Source organism: Ovis canadensis, chromosome 22 (assembly GCF_042477335.2).
Source record: "Ovis canadensis isolate MfBH-ARS-UI-01 breed Bighorn chromosome 22, ARS-UI_OviCan_v2, whole genome shotgun sequence".
In the NCBI taxonomy this organism is placed as follows: Eukaryota; Metazoa; Chordata; class Mammalia; order Artiodactyla; family Bovidae; genus Ovis; species Ovis canadensis.
Genome location: NC_091266.1, coordinates 54832095 through 54848685, shown reverse-complemented (window position 1 = coordinate 54848685; position 16591 = coordinate 54832095). Strand labels below are relative to the sequence as shown.

Genomic DNA, 16591 nt, shown 5'->3' with positions numbered 1-16591 from the left:
GGGCTCCCCACCCCTGTGATGGACCCCTGTTCAGAGTCTCAGCACCCTCCCTCCTCTCCTTTCTCTCCAGGTGAGGTCGCCTCAGCCCACCAGGTTCCCCTCCCCTCCCCATCCCTATTGCTCACCAGACCCTGCTCCAGGAGTCGGAGGACAACATGACTGATTCCTACTGTCAAGGCAAGCAGCTCAAGCCTTGACTCCCAGCTCGGGGCCTCCCTCGCCAGGTGCTGGGGCTGAAACCAGCTCCCCTTGGGGCTGTGAGAGGCTGATGTGTGTGGGTATAGGACCCCCACCCTGTTCTAGGACCAAAGACAGCCAGGGTGGCTGTGTCCTCCAGGACAGAGGCCTCTGCTCTGAGCATCACAGGGTCCTCTCAGGAGTCCCCTATTCCACCCTCCGCTCCTGGCAGGTGTTATTCCATTTTACAGATGAAGCCCCTGAGGCTCAGTGATAAGTGGCCACTCAAGGTCCTACTGATGGTCAGTAAAGGGTTGTTAGCACCCAAAGTGAAGGTCACTCAGTCATGTTCGATTCTGCGGTCCCATGGACTGAATTCTCCAGGCCAGAATACTGGAGTGAGTAGCAGTTCCCTTCTCCAGGGGATCTTCCCAACCCAGGGATCGAACTCAGGTCTCCCACTTTGCAGGTGGATTCTTTACCAGCTGAGTCACCAGGGAAGCCCAAGAATACTGAGATGGGTATCCTATCCCTTCTCCAGCATATCTTCCTGACACAGCAATTGAACTGGGGTCTCCTGCATTGCAGGTGGATTCTTTACTAGGTGAGCTTCCAGGGAAGCCCACTTAGCACCCAAAATTCTGCTCATTGTCCTACAAGTCAAGCAGGTGGAGAGGGATACTGAGAGGTCTTGGGGCCTAGATTAGGACTACTGGGTTCAGAGGCACAAAGACCATCCTGCTGTGGTGGTGACTAGTTCTAATGTGTGGCTCTGTGAAGGCTGAAAGGCCAGAAGAGGCCCTGTCTGCAGAGCCCACCTCTGAGTTATGGCCTCTGTCGGGTATTAATAAAACCTACCGGGGGAGGTGCCTCATCCGACATTGGAGTGCAGGCACTGACTCGGGCCCGCTCACCCCATCCTGCCTGGTATCATGTGGGAGGAACACTCTGGAGCCATCTGTTGAGTTTGGGATCAGAAGTCAAACAGCCTAGAAAAGGCTCCTTAGGCCCTGCCCCCTGGAGTGGGGCTAGCTGTGGTCAGGTCAGATGGTCAGTACAGGGCCAGCCTTGGGTGGGGCTGAACCATCCACTTGATGAAAATTTAACTCACAGACCTAAGCGGCAGGTCCTGGCATCTTGGGGGCAGCTGGCTTTGGCAGAAGGAACAGAACAGCTCAGAACGAAAGAATGCAGCCATGTTTTCATTAATGAATTTATTTCTCTTAAAAAAAAAGCAAAACAACAGTGGTTTGATCTAGATACAGCAGCACTGTGACATATTCGAGGAAACATACAAAGATTCAGAGCAGCAGGAGAACAAAAGCCGGTATCTTCAGGAACGACCTCCAAAACAGAACTATTTTTATTCATCAATGTTAAAATTTCCCTGAAAAAAAAAAAAAACACCTTTGGATACTAGAAGGATTATTATTTTTGCACTACCAACAGCCACAAAGCTCTTCTAATTGAGAACACTTGCTTCTGATCTATTACAAAAATAACTTAGTGATGCACCGGAGCAAGACGTCTAGATTCTTCTTTTGGGGTGTGTCTTTCCCTCCGAAGGAGAGCTAGCGTTTCAAAAGTTTTAGCCACTGTCCACAGCACAAGCCTTTAAAGTTAGACGTGATGAGCACCCACACCTGCTGGAGCTTGAAAAGCTGGGCTGGTTGGTTGTAGGTACAGAAGGGGTCTCGGGGGACGAAGTGTCACCATCTCGGTCCGTTGTGATCAGAAAGACGTGAGCTCTCTGCCATTCGTGGCTCACAGCCCTGTGCTTGGAGATGTACAAAGATTTCACATGCTTTCTGTACAAAGGCTAAAATGTTAGGAGGTCCTACTTCAGAGTGTGGAGCTAGAGAACAGGAGACGACCAGAGGGATTGCCCCCAGGTACACAAGCTCACAGCAAACGGAGAGGCGAGCCCAGCGTCACCCCGACTGGTGTCCCCTCTTATCTGGAGACTGCTGATGGTCGGCAAGGCAGCTGTTCCTCTTGGCCGAGGCCTAGGGTGCCAAGTTCAGGGGGCCACGGGGCTCCCTCTGTATTGAGGTCTGGGTCAGCAGTTTGAGTGAGAAAGTTGGTGGGAAAACTTTGAGGGACGGGGGAGGACAGGTGTGAAAGGATGAGGAGCTTCCGCAGTGAGCTGGACACCTTGGGATAGCATGGACACCCCCTGCCTCTCGGAGGGCAGGCCCTCAACATCATCCGGGCTTGCTAGGTTCAAGGGCAGGTGGCTGCATCCCACCTGCGCCTTGGATGCCAAGGCTGCATCCCCACACGTGATCTCAGAACTCACTGCCATTTGCCCCCATGGGCTGCCTGAGAAGCATGCATACACCAGACCCCACTGTGAGCTTCTGGGGAGCATGGCCTCCAAGACGGAGGCTCCCCTTTGCTAAGAGCAGTGCATTTCAGGAAAGAAGCCCTCCTGGGGCTGCTCAAGACAGAGTAACACTTGGCAACTGTGCCAGCCAGATGCCCTTTCGAGAAGCCTCGTGGTTTTCAAAGTGATGATCTGGCCTAGAAAGATCAGAGGATGAGTTGTTGTGGGAGGTGGTGCCATCCTCTGGGAAGGTGGGGTTGGGTCTTTGTGATCTTAAGAGCGATATTATGGGAGAACTCCCCCACCAGGGGCTCGAGAAACACTCCTGGGTCATAGTGATCATGGCAGAGAGACCACCCCCATCCCACTGGGTACAGCGGCTTGTATCCTGAAAAGTGGAAGCAGACACGCTTTTGCGAGACCCTGCGTCTCTCGTCAAAGGCACAAAATCAGCAAAGGTCTGGTGAGAAGAACATCATGACCTGGAGGAAGAAAGGCTCTCCATGAAAAGCTCCAATGCAGTAAAAAGATTTAAATCCACTCATTGTCCAAATACGCCTCATCCTGGACAGGTGGGTGGTAGGAAGTTTTCTTCTTAATTAAAAAGAAATCTTTTAAAAAGTGCAGCTATAGAAAACAAGCCAGAGTAGACGCTTGTAGTGGGGGGTTGGTGCAGGGTCGGGGCATCCAGGGGCAGGACCTGTGGGTACCCCGAGGGGAGGGGGCTGACTTTCAGGCACTATTCTAAATGAAGATACCCCTTCTCTGTACAGAGCGATGGGCCTAAAGGAAGAGCAGGATTGCAAAGGCCAGCGAGTCTGACTCTGTGTCCTCTGGGCGCTTGGGGGCAGGTAGTGACTGTGAAGGAAGACGCCTATGAGTCTAAGAGCCACGCAAAGCTCTGTGCTTTCAGCATCTCTGCTCTCACAATGCAGAAACACACTGATTCATGTTTTCTTTCTTGCTCCTTGAGGATGCTTAATGCAAACCGACAGTGCATTGGCTTTGAGGTGCAAAGACACGGACTTGTGCACACCAGTCGATTTGGAAAAGCTTGGGTCGCTGTGAACGCGGCAAAATGAATGAAACTTCTGGACAGGAGGGTGGTGGCGTGGGCTGGTGACTCTCCCAGCGGGATGACTGTCCCTCTTTCCATTAAGAAAGGAAGGTCAGTCCGAGCTTGAGGATCTTAAAATACTGGTCAAAGAGCTCCACTTCCTCAGCAAAAATTCAGTATGGCTGTTTGTATTCATCTTGTATTCAGCCCAGGAAAGTGAAGGGAAGCAGCCTTGGAGACATGAGCTGGTCTTGAAGAAAATAATACTGTATTAAAGGGATCTGAGGGAAGCCCAGCTGTTTCCTGGCTCCTCTTTGCTTGTAAAATGGCCTCAAAATGGTCAGTTGCAAAGGTCAGGTGCCTGTCTAGCGCCCAGACCCAGTGGCAAGGTTTGGGGAAGGAGCATGGGAACTGCACACAAGGCTGACACACTGGCTTCGCTCTCTTCCTGAAACCTCAGGCTCCAAAGCTGCCTGGTCACCTAGAGAAGTTACATTTGGGAGAATCGGAAGCCCCATGGGTGGCCTGAGGCAGTGGTTCTCACACTCCGGGGTGCAGCAAAATGACCAGGCAAGCTTTCTGAAGAAGCGGGTTCCTGGACCTACTCCCAGAGAACCCCGTTCTGTGGGCTTGGGGTGGAGCCCGGAATCTGTATTTTGATGAGAGATGTTGCAGAAGGAAGTACAGGGCCCACGGTGGGAGGAACCCGGGTAGCTGCCTGGTGGCTAAGACCAGGTCTGACCGAGGCCAACTGGGCAGGCAGGGGAGCATGGGATGTTGACCTTTCACCCTGTCCGGGAGGGGAGGCAAAGGCGGATTTGCTCCTTGTCATCTTGTGACGGAAGCAGGGGAAGGCCGGAGGCAACCTGGGGCTGGATGGCCATGCTCAAAGGGCCCTTTCGAGGCCCTGGGTGGCAAAGCCACCAAGTCCTCCTGGGGCTGCTTGTGCCTGGAGATTTGAGATACCCAGTTAATACGTGCCTCTGCCCTCCCTCGCCCAGAAGGGACGGTGAGGCCTGAGCTTCTTTGGTGGCCCATCCTCTCCCATTTGCTTGGAGAACCAACCACATCCATCCATCCATCCATCCATGTCACTTGGGCCCCTCAAAGCTCTCCAGACCCTCTGATCCGTATACTCAAGGGATGTGCCTGGAGGCCCTGGGCAAACCACTCTCCCCTCTACAAACCCAAGACCTCTGCCCCCTGATGCTTCCATGGGCTGGAAGGGCTGGGGACTCTTGGGGTTCCATGACTACTTATCTTTGCTATGTGTCTCTTTAAAATAGACTAAAGTGATCCCGAAATGCAAGACTCTTGAAAACATACTGGCTCCAGCAGTCAGAACCTGCTCACAAAGAAAGAGGCCTAGACACCATTGTGCTGAAGACTCTCAGCTCCAAGTACCGGCTGCCTTTCAGAAGGAAGAGGAGGCCGAGCCTGAAGCAACGGTGGCATCATGCGCCCCCAAAGGGAAACTGCATGTTTTGATGGAGCAGAGCTCAGGTGACTCCATGCACCCAATTATTCTGGCTGGGGGTGATGTCCCGGTGTGCCTTTGGGCATTTAATTCAGATGGTTACAAACCAACAGAACAAGGATGCCAATGGAGGAAAAGCTTATAGAGATGGATACAACCAATCCTTTAAAGGTGAAGTGTGGATCATTTTCTACATTTAATAAAAACATTTTCTCATTTGAGGCTCTGGAAGTCTTGAGTCACATTTTTCATTGCTGTTGTAAATTCCCCCCTCCCACCAACCCCCCTCTAAAATGTCTTAAAACACATGGTTTAACAGTGGCTGCACAGAAAATATACACCCTCAAAGTCTGACTTTCTTTTAAATACAAATATACAAAATGTAAACTGAGACAATAGAGAAATTTACAAAACTTTTCTTTAAAAATAATAAAGACAAAATTCAGTTCTAGTTATTAGGATGCTATTAAAATACGTGCAAGTTGTATCCGATTGGATTTCTATTGCAATGTTCGCCAGAGACACGTCCAATCCATCTCGGCTCGAGGGCCGCCTCCAAACACAGACCTGAGTGGAAATCTCTTTGAGGAACTGGGAGGCTCCCCATCTCAGGGGTGGGCGGCCTCCTTCCCCGGCTCCTGGAGGGCTTCCCCGCCTGCCCGCCAGGGTGGGAGCTCCTCTGGTTGCAATTCTGCTTCTAAGAAGAAGGGTCCAGGCTGGTCCCACCGTGGACTTCAGGCCAGAGCTGCAACTAGCTGCTTCCGGTGGAGTTTGAACTCACGTGGTTTGAATTGATGTGGTGGTTAAAACTGGTCTTGGAATTGGGTGAACTCTTGGAATTGTTCTGATGCTGGGAGGGGGGTGGTGAGCAGAGAGGAGAGAGGAAGAAAGAGCAAGTCAGTCATTGCAGAGTCAGGCCCTGGGGCCCTCACCTCACAGGGGCCTCGGAATCTGAGCCGGAAAGGGGCTTGGGTGACCAGCCCTCCCTCTTGCTTTCTGCTGCCTTCATTTTCCCCCCACAGGCCTAGGTCCACAGACCACCCTGCAGGCGGAGGGCTTCTCCTGGTGCCCAGGAGAAGCTATGGAATTCACAGAAGCCCAAGGTAGGGAGGAGGCGGTCCCTCTGTATTAATATCTACATGGTTAGACCTGCTGGCCTGGAGTTAGGCTGCCAGTTCACACCCTAAATGTGCCACTTCTTGGCTGAGTGACCTTGAGCAAGTGTCTGACTCCCCTCTCAGCCTCAGTTGCCTAGCCTTTGTAAGGTGGGGTAGGAGCCACTTGTGCCCGGGGCTGTTGGAAAAAGGAAACAAGGCTGTGTATACAAAGGGCTCTCTTGGGTGCCCGGCTCCAGAAACATGAGCTGCTCATCCTTAGTACCCCGCAGTCTCTCAGCATCCCGTCCCAGGAGAAGAAAGTTCCGGGCGTCTGCTCCTGCTGTTGGTGGTGTTGTCGGGCACGTGCTGAGGCCACTGTTCTCCACCCCACTAAGTCCTCTTCCCACCCTGGGCAGTGAACATCTCCATCCTGCATTTTCCGGTGGGCAAACAGAGGCTGGGAGAGGGTCAGTGAGCTACCACCCAACCAGGAAGGGGTCAGGGCTGGATTTGAACCCAGACTGTGAGCTTCCATAGCAAACGCCTGTCCCAGAATCTGGGGCTGTCCTGGGGCGCTCGTCCATGTTAAAGATGGAGGTCATTTCTGTCTCGAATTTCAATTTTACTTGATGGAGGCATTTGAAAATTATATTTTTATAGTAGGCGGAGATGAGTATGTGTGGAAAAGGGGGTGAAACTCTCATGAAGTTTCTAGATAAACCTGCAAACTTTGGCCCTCAGTCTGCATTTTCTCTCTGGATTCTGCCAGATCCATGTTCCCCACCCTGTTATCCCAGATCCTCTACGTGGGCTCATGGGCTGCGTGACCTTGAGCAAGTTCCCTAACCCCTCTCAGCCTCAGTTTCCTCATCTGTGAAATGGGGTGATGGGAGCACTTCTGGGGCTCACCCTCCATTAAGGTCCCCAAAGGAGGGATGCGGTTTTGCCTGCTGCTGCACCTTAAGTCCTCAGGTAACAGTCTGGCACGAGTAGGTTCTCAATACATACTGCTGGAACGAATAGCTGAATGAAGGCCTGGGGTTTTATGAAGATTAAATAAGAGATGCCTTCAAAAAGCACTCAGTGCAGGGCCTGGCCCATGGTGGAGCACCACAAACAGCCACCTCTTCCCTGTTATTTAAGCAGGAGGGAGGTGAGACGCCGAGGGTCTGGGGACAGAGCTGCACCTGCCTTCACCTCTTCATCCCCCTGGGGAGAGGGGCTGCTCCTGTGGGCTGGGAGAGAGGAGAGTAAGGAACCAGGGGCCTCGCAGGCCTGGGGATGGGACCACGCCTTCTTAAGGGGCCAGGCCAGGAGGGGGCGCTATGGTGGCTAACCCCTTCTTGGTGGCAGGGATGAGGGTAGGGGTCTCTCTCGAAGGCCTGCCTGGGACATTTCTCCCATTTGGCCCCACCAACCCTTGATCCAAGACCAGCCTCTGAGAGAAGAATACCTTTTCCTGAGGGACAAAGTCACCTCTAGCTTCCGGCTGGAAGGCCCAGCATCACACTACAGGGCCCCTCCTCAGGAGCCCCGAGGTTCTGTGGGGATCGCCTCTCCAACACCAGGTACGCCTGTTCTTTGTCAAATCTTTGCATGCATAACTGGTGTCGCCTTTACAACGACTCTCAACCAGGGACGTTTTGTCCCCAGACCCTGGGGACATTTTTGACTGACACATGGGAGTGGATGTTACTGCCATCTACTGGCTGGAGGCCAGGGGTGCTGCTAAACCCCTTTAGGCACAGGACAGCCCCCGCAACAAAGAATAAACCCAACGCATCAACAGCGCTGAGGCTGAGGAACCCTGACAAAGGGTGAACTGTGGGTTTGCCCCTCTGCTCTGGGGACCCCATCAACCAGTGGGTTTCAAGGCACTTCGCACAGGTTGCCTGTCCTTCCAGGCTGCAGCTGCAACCCCCTGTCTCCCCAGCCCGCAAGTTGGTCTCAGTCCTATGGAAGGGTCAGGCCTGGGTTCCTGGAGCTGAGACCAGGGCACCCAGGTTGGGGTGGGAGGCGAGGGTCTCACCTGACGCTTAAAGAGCCTCTGGAGCAGCCCTTTCTTTGGCGGTTCCGGAGGGTGGCTTCGGTTCAGGTCTGGTGAGAGGGTACCGTGGGGTCCGAACACGTTCAGCTCCTTAAAGCACTCTGTTTCTATCATCTAGAGAAGCGGTCAAAACACAGGCAGGGTGAGGGGCTGTCCAGGTCATCCCGGGGGGACAGGCAGCCCAGCAGCCTGGCTGTGGATGACACGGTCCCGAGCCTGGTCCTGCCAGGCCCTCCACTCGCCCGGGCTGAGATCCCGGCAGCTCCCCGCCTGCCCACTGCCTCTCCCAGACCGCCTGGTGAGCCGTCCTCACTCAGAAGACAGAAGCTGGCCACAGAGGTTGGGATGGAGGCGCTCATCTTCCAGCCGCCCTCAGCTCCTCCTTCACCCCAGGGCTCTGGACCGTCCCACTCCAGGGCTGCAGGCCGACCTCCCCATCATGTCTATCTCCCGTGAACCAGCTTGGACTGGGCTCCATCCCCCAGTGTGCAATGCGGTAATGGGAGCACTTTGCTGGCTCACCCTCCACTAAGATCCCCAAAGGAGGGATGCAGTTTCACCTGCTGCTCCATCTTCAGTCCTCAGTTCATCCAGACCCCATCACCCCCCTCGGGCCACCAGCTGCTGCCCGTTTCCCAGCCACGCTTCTCCAGAGTCATCTGGACAGGCCTCCTCTCCCCACCCTGCCAGCTCCTGACCCCCCACCATGCCACCGCCCCAGCTCGCCCACCGGGACACTCCCCTGCCTCGCCGTCCCTTTCTGCCCTCGGAGCAGCCCCGCCTCCACTTTGGGGTGAAGCCAAGGACCCCACCGCGCTCACCTCGCTTTGCCACGGGATGGGCACAGAGCCCGTGGAGAACTTGGAGTAGAAGTCGTCGTCCGTGTGGTCCAGGTTGACGCCCTTCACGGTGGAGAACTGCTCGATGTCCAACACGTCCTTGCAGTACACGGCCCGGGGCTGGGGAGGCAGGGATTTGAATGGGGACCAGGAGGCGGTGGGGCAGGGGTGGTCTCCCAGGGCCTTCCCCCTGCCCTTGGAACCTGGGCTGCCCTGGCTCAGCGGGACCAAGGCGCCCCCAGTTGGGGTGATGAGAACTCAAGGCCCCTTCCTGTCATCAGGCTGTGACGGGGGATGTCCCCAGGAGGACCACTCTGGCCCTTCCCACATCAGAGGCCAGTCAGGGGTGGTGGGTCAGCACGCAGGCTTGTCTGCCACACACAGCCCTGGGCGGGGGTCCCAGCTGTGGTGCTTAGGCACTTTGGGAAAGTCACATAACCCCTGAAGGCCTTAGTTTCCTCGCCTGCAAAATGGGGACAGTCGAGGCACTGGGACATGAGGCTGTCAGTGCTGCTGCGGGCCTGATGCTGTAACCCTGCTGATCTCTTTCATCTCACTTGTCCACCAAACATGCTCTGGGGCTGCAGTTCCGGGACTCACAGAGACAAACCTGGGCCCTGCCCTCTAGGAGTTCAAGGTCGGTGGGGGAGGGCTCCCAGGGGCTCTAGGAGCCTGGGAATCTGGAAATGAAAACTTTATAGAGGTGATGAAGCTAGGATGGGTGAACAGAGACCTCCCCAGACCAGTCGATGCTCTGCTACTGGCGGATGGGAGCCACCCCCTGCCCACGTGTCTCAGCCCCTGATCCAGGGCCCCTCACAGATGTTTAGCAAAGTTGAAGGTCGTAAACCAGTGCATAGGCTCAGTCCAGGCTGGGGAGCTACTCACATCTGGAATAAAGGGGGGATCCAACATCCCGGCCTCTAAGCGCTTGAAATTCATGTTCCTGAAGAAGGGGTGTCTCTTGACCTCCGCGGCCCCTTCCTCCTGGCAGCCCAGCCTCTGCTTCACATCTTTGGTGAGCAGCTGCAGAAGGAGAGTCCCATGAGGACATGCCAGGTGGGGAGCCTTTCCTCCTGCCCAGAGGCCCGAGGGGTAAGGGGCTTTGGAGAGCCTGTGATCACCTGCCTTTCACACAAGAATCCCCGAGCCATCCCCCGCCAAGACATCCCTTCGCTCACGTCCACCAGGCCTGGGCCACCCCAGGTTCCCATCAGACACCGCTTGACCCTGATTCAGGAGGCTCTCCTGAACCGCGGTGCGCTTTGTGGTCCCAGGATCCCAGCATGCTCAGATGCCTGGAACCCTCAGGAGAGCAGGAGTCCTGACTGATTCTGCCCATGACTGCATGTCCAGTGCCTGGTGCGTACCTGGCACCCACTAATGTGTGCTGAACTGACATCCCCTCTTCTGCCCCAGGTAAGCTACCAAGGGCAAAGACTGGTCTGTGGGTTCTCTCATTCGTTTACTCGATTTGTAAGTGCATTGCAGACTTGCACCCAGAAGGTGCCGGGAGATGGGACGCTGAGGGTCTGCTTCAGCAAAGTCACGTTAAGAGGACCCATCAGGGCAAGGCAGATGCAACACCACGGTGGCAAAGGAAATGAGAACTGGCTGTTAGCTGAGAGATCAGAAGGTGGTCTGGGGAGGAGGCGTCTGAGACAGGCTTTCAAAGTGGGGAGTAGGCACTGGAGGGACCTGCGACAGCGTAAGCAGGGCAACCTTGGAGAACACTCATCTTTGAGTCTGAGGGAAGGATGGGAGTGAGAGAGATGGGTCAGAGTGAAAGGGACTGGCTGGGGAGAGTGATGGAGGGTCCTGAAGGCCAGGTCTGGAGGTGGGATTTTAATACAGAGGTAGTGGGGAGCCAAGGATTGTTGGCGGTGGAGGAAGGTCGAAGGCAGGATGGAAGGTTATTAGGAGAGGAAGGGGCTGCAGGAACAGACATGCCACCAGACCAAACTGGAGGAAGGTATGAATGAAAGATGGGGAGGGGGGAGGAGGAAGGAGAAGGGAAGGGGAGGGGCAGGGAAGGAGGAAGGGGGAGGGAGGAGGAGGGGCAGGCCCCTTATCTTCACGACTGCAGGGCATCAGCCCCCTCCCCAGTCCAGGGGAAGCCTGTGCTTCTCTCTCCTCCCCGCCACACTGAGCACTCCACCGTGTACACAGTTGGAATCTACTAAGTGTCTGCTTCGAGACGGAAATCAAAGTGGGCAGCTTGCACCTGGCAGGGAATCCAGCCCTTTCTTTAATGAGCATCCTGGTGCCCTCTGCACATGCTCATTCTGAGAGGCAGGGGGCCTCCTGGGGTCCATGGTCTAGAGAGGAGACTTGCTGGGACTGCCCTCCCCCAAACTAAGGAATGAAAGGCCTTGAAGGGATGAAGCTGTGAGACAGCCGCTCACAATGTTGCCTCATTCGGTCTACCGACCCCCCAGGCAGGCTTGGCCCCATGGACTGGTGGCTCGGGGCCACTCCTGGTCTTCTCCTGGGGCTTTGCTTGTCTCCGAGAAATCGCAGAGGCTGCAGGCCCCAAAGGCTGCAGAGGCTGGCCAGACAGATGACACAGGGAGGGTAAAAAGGTGAGGGGTGGGCTGCGGGGGCCATGCCAGGCTGTCCCTCAGCTCCTGCCAGGCAGGAATGTTGGCAGGTGTCCAGGGCTTCTGCTTTTTTCAAAAGAAGCCAGAAAATCCAGGTTTTTATGTGACTTTGCCCCATTTAAAAATCTTGACAACCCACTATTCACTTTTTTTCTAAAACACTGTTCAGCTAAAATAAACACCCAACTATATGTCGCCTGTTTGCAAGCTGGGCATCAGGTCAAGAGTTCACAAATATTATATCAGGTATAAACCAGGAGAAGCAAGAGGGAGAGATGCTGTGAGTTTAGGTGGATGGGGCAGGCAGAGAGGGCTTCCTGGAAGAGGATGACTAGAGATGGGCTGGAAGGATGGGTGAGACTGAGAGGGATACAGGGCTAGTGGGGAAGGAACAGTGCTGGGACTCAGCAGGGGCCTAATAAAGGTGGGGGCTGAGGTCTGGGCTTAGGGACTGGACCCAGGAGACAGGACAATAAGACGCATCCCCTTCTGGACCACAGGGGCAGTGGAGGGGGTTTTGTGGCTGCCAAGATGGAATGGGGGCTGGGGACTAACTTTATTGCTGTTTGTAGAAAAGTCTTCCTCAGCAGGTGGGGGCTGGAGCTGCCCAGGGCCTCCGTGGTCTCCTTACGATCAGGCCCTGCTATGTCCTGAGCCTGGTGTCCCTTGGTGGTGACAGGGCGAGCCTGGCTGCCAGACCAGATGGGTTGAGGTTACGGGCATGGAAGTCCAAGATCAGACTCCCAAGACCTCAGGGTCATTTTCAAGGAAGCAGAGCAAGACCAGAGGGCTCCAGAGGTTCTTCTAGCTGAGAAAGACGAGGGGACCTTGGTTTTGACGTTTGCACCTATGAGCCCAGGTTTGCCTGGAGCTCCAGGCTCAGCTGCCGCCTTCCCTGTAGTGGCCCCCAGGGGGCAGCAGAGGAACAGCAGTGCCCCGGAGCCGATGACTGTGGGCAGGGGGCCCTCTGTGCCTCTCTGTCCTCTCAGCGGGTCCCCTGTTGCTCTTAGAGTGTCTCAGAACGGCTTCTCTGAATTCCTGACCCTGACCCAGGGCACTTGCTGATGCACTGACTTTCTGTCCCTCACCCAGTTAGGTCCCAGCAGCTAGGTACCTAGTTGCAACATCGAGTATTGTTAACTCCCCTTTCGACCCCCAGGTTTCAGCCATTCCCCTGCCTCTTGCTGCCTTGCTCCTCTTGTCCCTCTATCCCAGCTCTGGCTGCCGTGACTACCTGTCTCCTTGGGGGCCGCCCAGCTGCAGGCTGGCCCAGGCGTGTGGTCCGGGCATGTGTTTGCTGTGTACACGCCATGCCTCCCTCACGGCCTCTCACACACGCAAATGACAGATCTATGGTTCCTCTTTGGAAGTGGTCAGATGGCAGCTCTAGGCCAACTCCTTCTCCCCGTGCCTCTGCGACGTCAGACTGAGGCTGGTGAGAGGAAGTGGTCAGGCAGCGGGTGGCCGGCTCCAGGAGGGCGGCCTTCTGGGGGCGGGAGCGAGGCCAGATGGCTCCGGGGCCCCTGGCAGTGCAGCCTCGGGTTTTCTAGAAGCAGACCTTCGCTACTTTCCATCAGTTTCCCAGGCCTGCCTTTCTCTGGACCTGGTTGTTGATGTTCACATTTCAGACCCTGAGGGTCAGATCCTGGTCTTGCTGTTCTAGTTGCAGAGCAGAGGAAGGGACCTGGGGGTTCGCAAGTGCCAAGCGCTGGGCACTCAGGCCCTTTCTGTCCCCACGTGGCTGGCGTTAGAGGGCGGCTGGCATTAGTGGGCAGCTCCCAGCACAGCGGTACTGAACCCAGACGGAAGAGGGCCCTAGGGGGCACAAGTGGGACTCGGAAGCCAGAGAGCCAGGCAGGGAAGGAAGCAGGCCCCCCGGAATCAAGGAGAAGGGCCTCAGTGCAAGGGCGGACTCTCTCCAGCTTCACTTGTGAGGTCCTGCCACCTTATCCTCTATCCGGCTTCCAGCCCCCTAGTCCGGCCCCTGCCCACCAGCCTGACTAAAGGTCACACCTCGAGTGAGCCCTGCCTGGGGCTGGGTCAAATTCTCTATCCATGGATGCTGTCACTCAGGACCTCAGCAAGTGTGACCAACACTCCATGTAGTGGGTGGAAAACATGAGTAAATGATGTTCGAAGGCCGAAAATATCACCACCCACTGCCTGCAGCCCCTGGCCCCAGAGCAGCACCAGGGACCCAGAGCTGGATGGCACAGGAGGCCCAAGGTCAAGGGTAGGGGCTGTCCTGATGCCTTTGTATCTTGGGGGCCAGCTGGGAGCATCCCCTTTCTCCCCCATGCTGACCTCCCCCCAGAGCTGGACATAAGGGTGCCTCTCCTTGCTCACTGCAGCCCCCCTCCCTTGTCACGGAGCCACCCTGCCCCACCCCAGGCTCCCTCCTGGAAGCGTCTGTCAAACACCCCAGTCCACAGACCTTGCGGCTTCATTGCCCACACCCTGGCATGCCCTGCCCCTGCTCCCATCTGCCTGTTTGCTGTTCTCGGCTAGGGGCCGGGAGGGGAGCCGGCACTGGACACCGGCCCTAGGGCGATGTCTGGCTCACTGGGAGCTCACCATTTTGCAGATGGACTTGGCCTCCTCGGAGAACTTGTGCGAGTACACCTCCTCCGTCTCCAACACCCGGCGGTCCACCTCCTCCCGCTTTACCTTCTCCTTGCGGCCGCGGAAGGGCGACTGGCCCTCGATCATCTCGTAGATGAGGCAGCCCAGACCCCAGTAGTCGGGGCTCAGGCCGTACCTCTGGTTGTTCAGGACCTCTGGAGCTGGGGGCAGAGCAGGAGATCCAGGGGACGTGAGAGACAGCTGGTGGTGGGTCAGAGCCAGGCACATGAGGCCAGGACTGGGATGCTAATGGGGCCTCAGGACATCCTGCAACTAGGAGTGATGGTACTGCTCACAGGAGGCCTGGGGCTCCAGGGCTGGGATCCCTTCCCGCTGCTGACTCCTGCCCACCAACTGCTAGAAATACCTTCTCTTCCTGGGAGCCTGCCTTGGTTGCTCTTCTCTGTGCTCCCAAAGGACTCTGACTGTGGCTTCAGAAGCCTGACCATGGTGGATGGAAACAACCCATTCCCTTGACATCTCCCCTGCTAGACTGTGAGCCACCTTATTTTCTGCTGTGCCTGATAACAGGTACGATGCCTGGCGTACAGTAGGTGTTCTGCACATATTCGTTTCAAAGAATGAAAGTGTGTCCACCCAAAGTAAAGGTGACTTTAAATATATCTGGAATTCCAGCAGCATCTCACTATGCCTTCCCTAACACTTTGATTAAATGGATTATAGATTCACCAGAGAAGTGCAAGAGAAGATAGGCAGGCCACATACATCCAGGAAGGCAAATATATCCACATGGGTGTGGACATTGCGTGAGAAGATGACACAGATGCCCAAGCAGGCACACACAGAGTGCACAGATGGATTTATCTATCCATCCATCACCCATCCATCCCATCCATCCATCATCTATCCGCCTGTCATCCATCCATCATCTATCTATCCATCCATCACCCAACCATCCATCATCCATCCACCCATCATCCATCCAGCTATCTATCTATCCATCTACTACCCATCCATCTATCATCCATCATCTATCCATCACCCATCCATCCCATCTATCCATCATCTATCCACCCATCATCCATCCATCTATCATCTATCTATCCATCCATCACCCATCCATCATCTATCCATCCATTTATTAACCTGGTCTCCATCATCCATCAGTTATCTATCACCTATTGATCATCTATCCATCTGTCATTCATCAGCATTCACATAGGTATACATAACCTCTGACATACACATAGACACATACCCCATGGGTCCCACAACATCATGCAATCTGAAAAGGATCCTCTGACACCAAAGTCCAGAACTCTGAGCGTGGGCTGCTGGCATGAGCCCAGAGGAGGACAAGTGTCCCCATCCCTTGGAGCTTTCTCGAGTCCCCTGCCTCCTGGGGTGAGCAGGTGGATGTGTTTGAGGTGTACAGGAAGATGCCCAGGGAATATCCCTATTTGGTAGGCAGACCCCAGGGGACCAGTGTAGCTCCAGGGCAACGGTCTCTGAGAAGGCTCAGGGGACACAGGGCAGGAGCCATGCTGGTCCCTCCTTGGAACGGGGCTTTGTGACACTGTAGGTAGTGTGCTCCTCCCTTCCAGGCCCTTCCTAGTGACCTCCCCACTCTCAAGGTCACTCTGAAAGGCTGTCTGCCAGTTCACCAGAACCCTACTACACCCACACCCCAGGCAACTCTGTGTGTCGGCTCTGAAACTGCCCTGGGAGGGGTTTGGCTTGAGACATAGGTGGGGCTGGGGGTGGGGGCTGCAGAGCTCAGTGTAGTTGACACCCTGGGGCCCCAACACTTCCCCACCCTGGCTACAACTTCCTGCCTCCCACACTGCACAAAGAGGCCAGCAGCTACGAGGGCCCAGCTCAGGGAGGAGCCATGCCTACACTCACCCATGTAGCCAACGGTGCCCACCCGGCCGCGGATCAGGTCTCCCTCGGGGATCTTCACGGCCAGGCCCAGGTCCGAAATCCTAATGTGGCCTGATGGGGGACAGCAGCGTCAGCGGGTCCCTGGAGTGATCCTGCGGACATCTGATCCACCCTGGGCAGGGCCCTAGACTTGCCGTGGGGCCCTCGCCTTTCATTTGTCCCAAGAAGAGTGGTACCCAGTTGGCCATGCAGGGTGATTGTGGACCATCGTGAGAGTTAGGTGTCAGAGGTCAGGGGTAAATTATTACTTTTAGGGAGAAAAACATTAAGATGCAATAGGACCCCTGGATTCGGCTAGATGATGGCAGACCAGCCTCATAAAATGCCCTAAGGGGCTTCTTGTAAGGCTAACATCACAAAGTTTAAGATGCCTTGGCTCGATTCTGGGATTGATTCATGGGAAAATGTGAGATTCTCCTGACATTTTGCAACAATTTGCTTAAG

General features: G+C 55.4%; 1 protein-coding gene across 2 annotated transcripts in view; it reads right to left on the bottom strand.

Annotated features, from left to right (window-relative positions):
- Positions 1-1376: 1376 nt before the first annotated feature.
- The window catches only part of GRK5 (G protein-coupled receptor kinase 5), a 232351-nt gene continuing 217136 nt past the window's right edge, over positions 1377-16591 (bottom strand). For both annotated transcript variants that reach the window (XM_069567275.1, XM_069567276.1), the window contains exons 11-16: positions 16109-16198; positions 14195-14403; positions 9909-10046; positions 9003-9140; positions 8164-8295; positions 1377-5887 (exon numbers count right to left, since the gene is read on the bottom strand). In XM_069567275.1, coding sequence (XP_069423376.1) covers positions 5789-5887; positions 8164-8295; positions 9003-9140; positions 9909-10046; positions 14195-14403; positions 16109-16198 — 806 coding nt within the window. In that variant the 3' untranslated portion in view covers positions 1377-5788. The remainder of the gene's footprint in view (positions 5888-8163; positions 8296-9002; positions 9141-9908; positions 10047-14194; positions 14404-16108; positions 16199-16591) is intronic.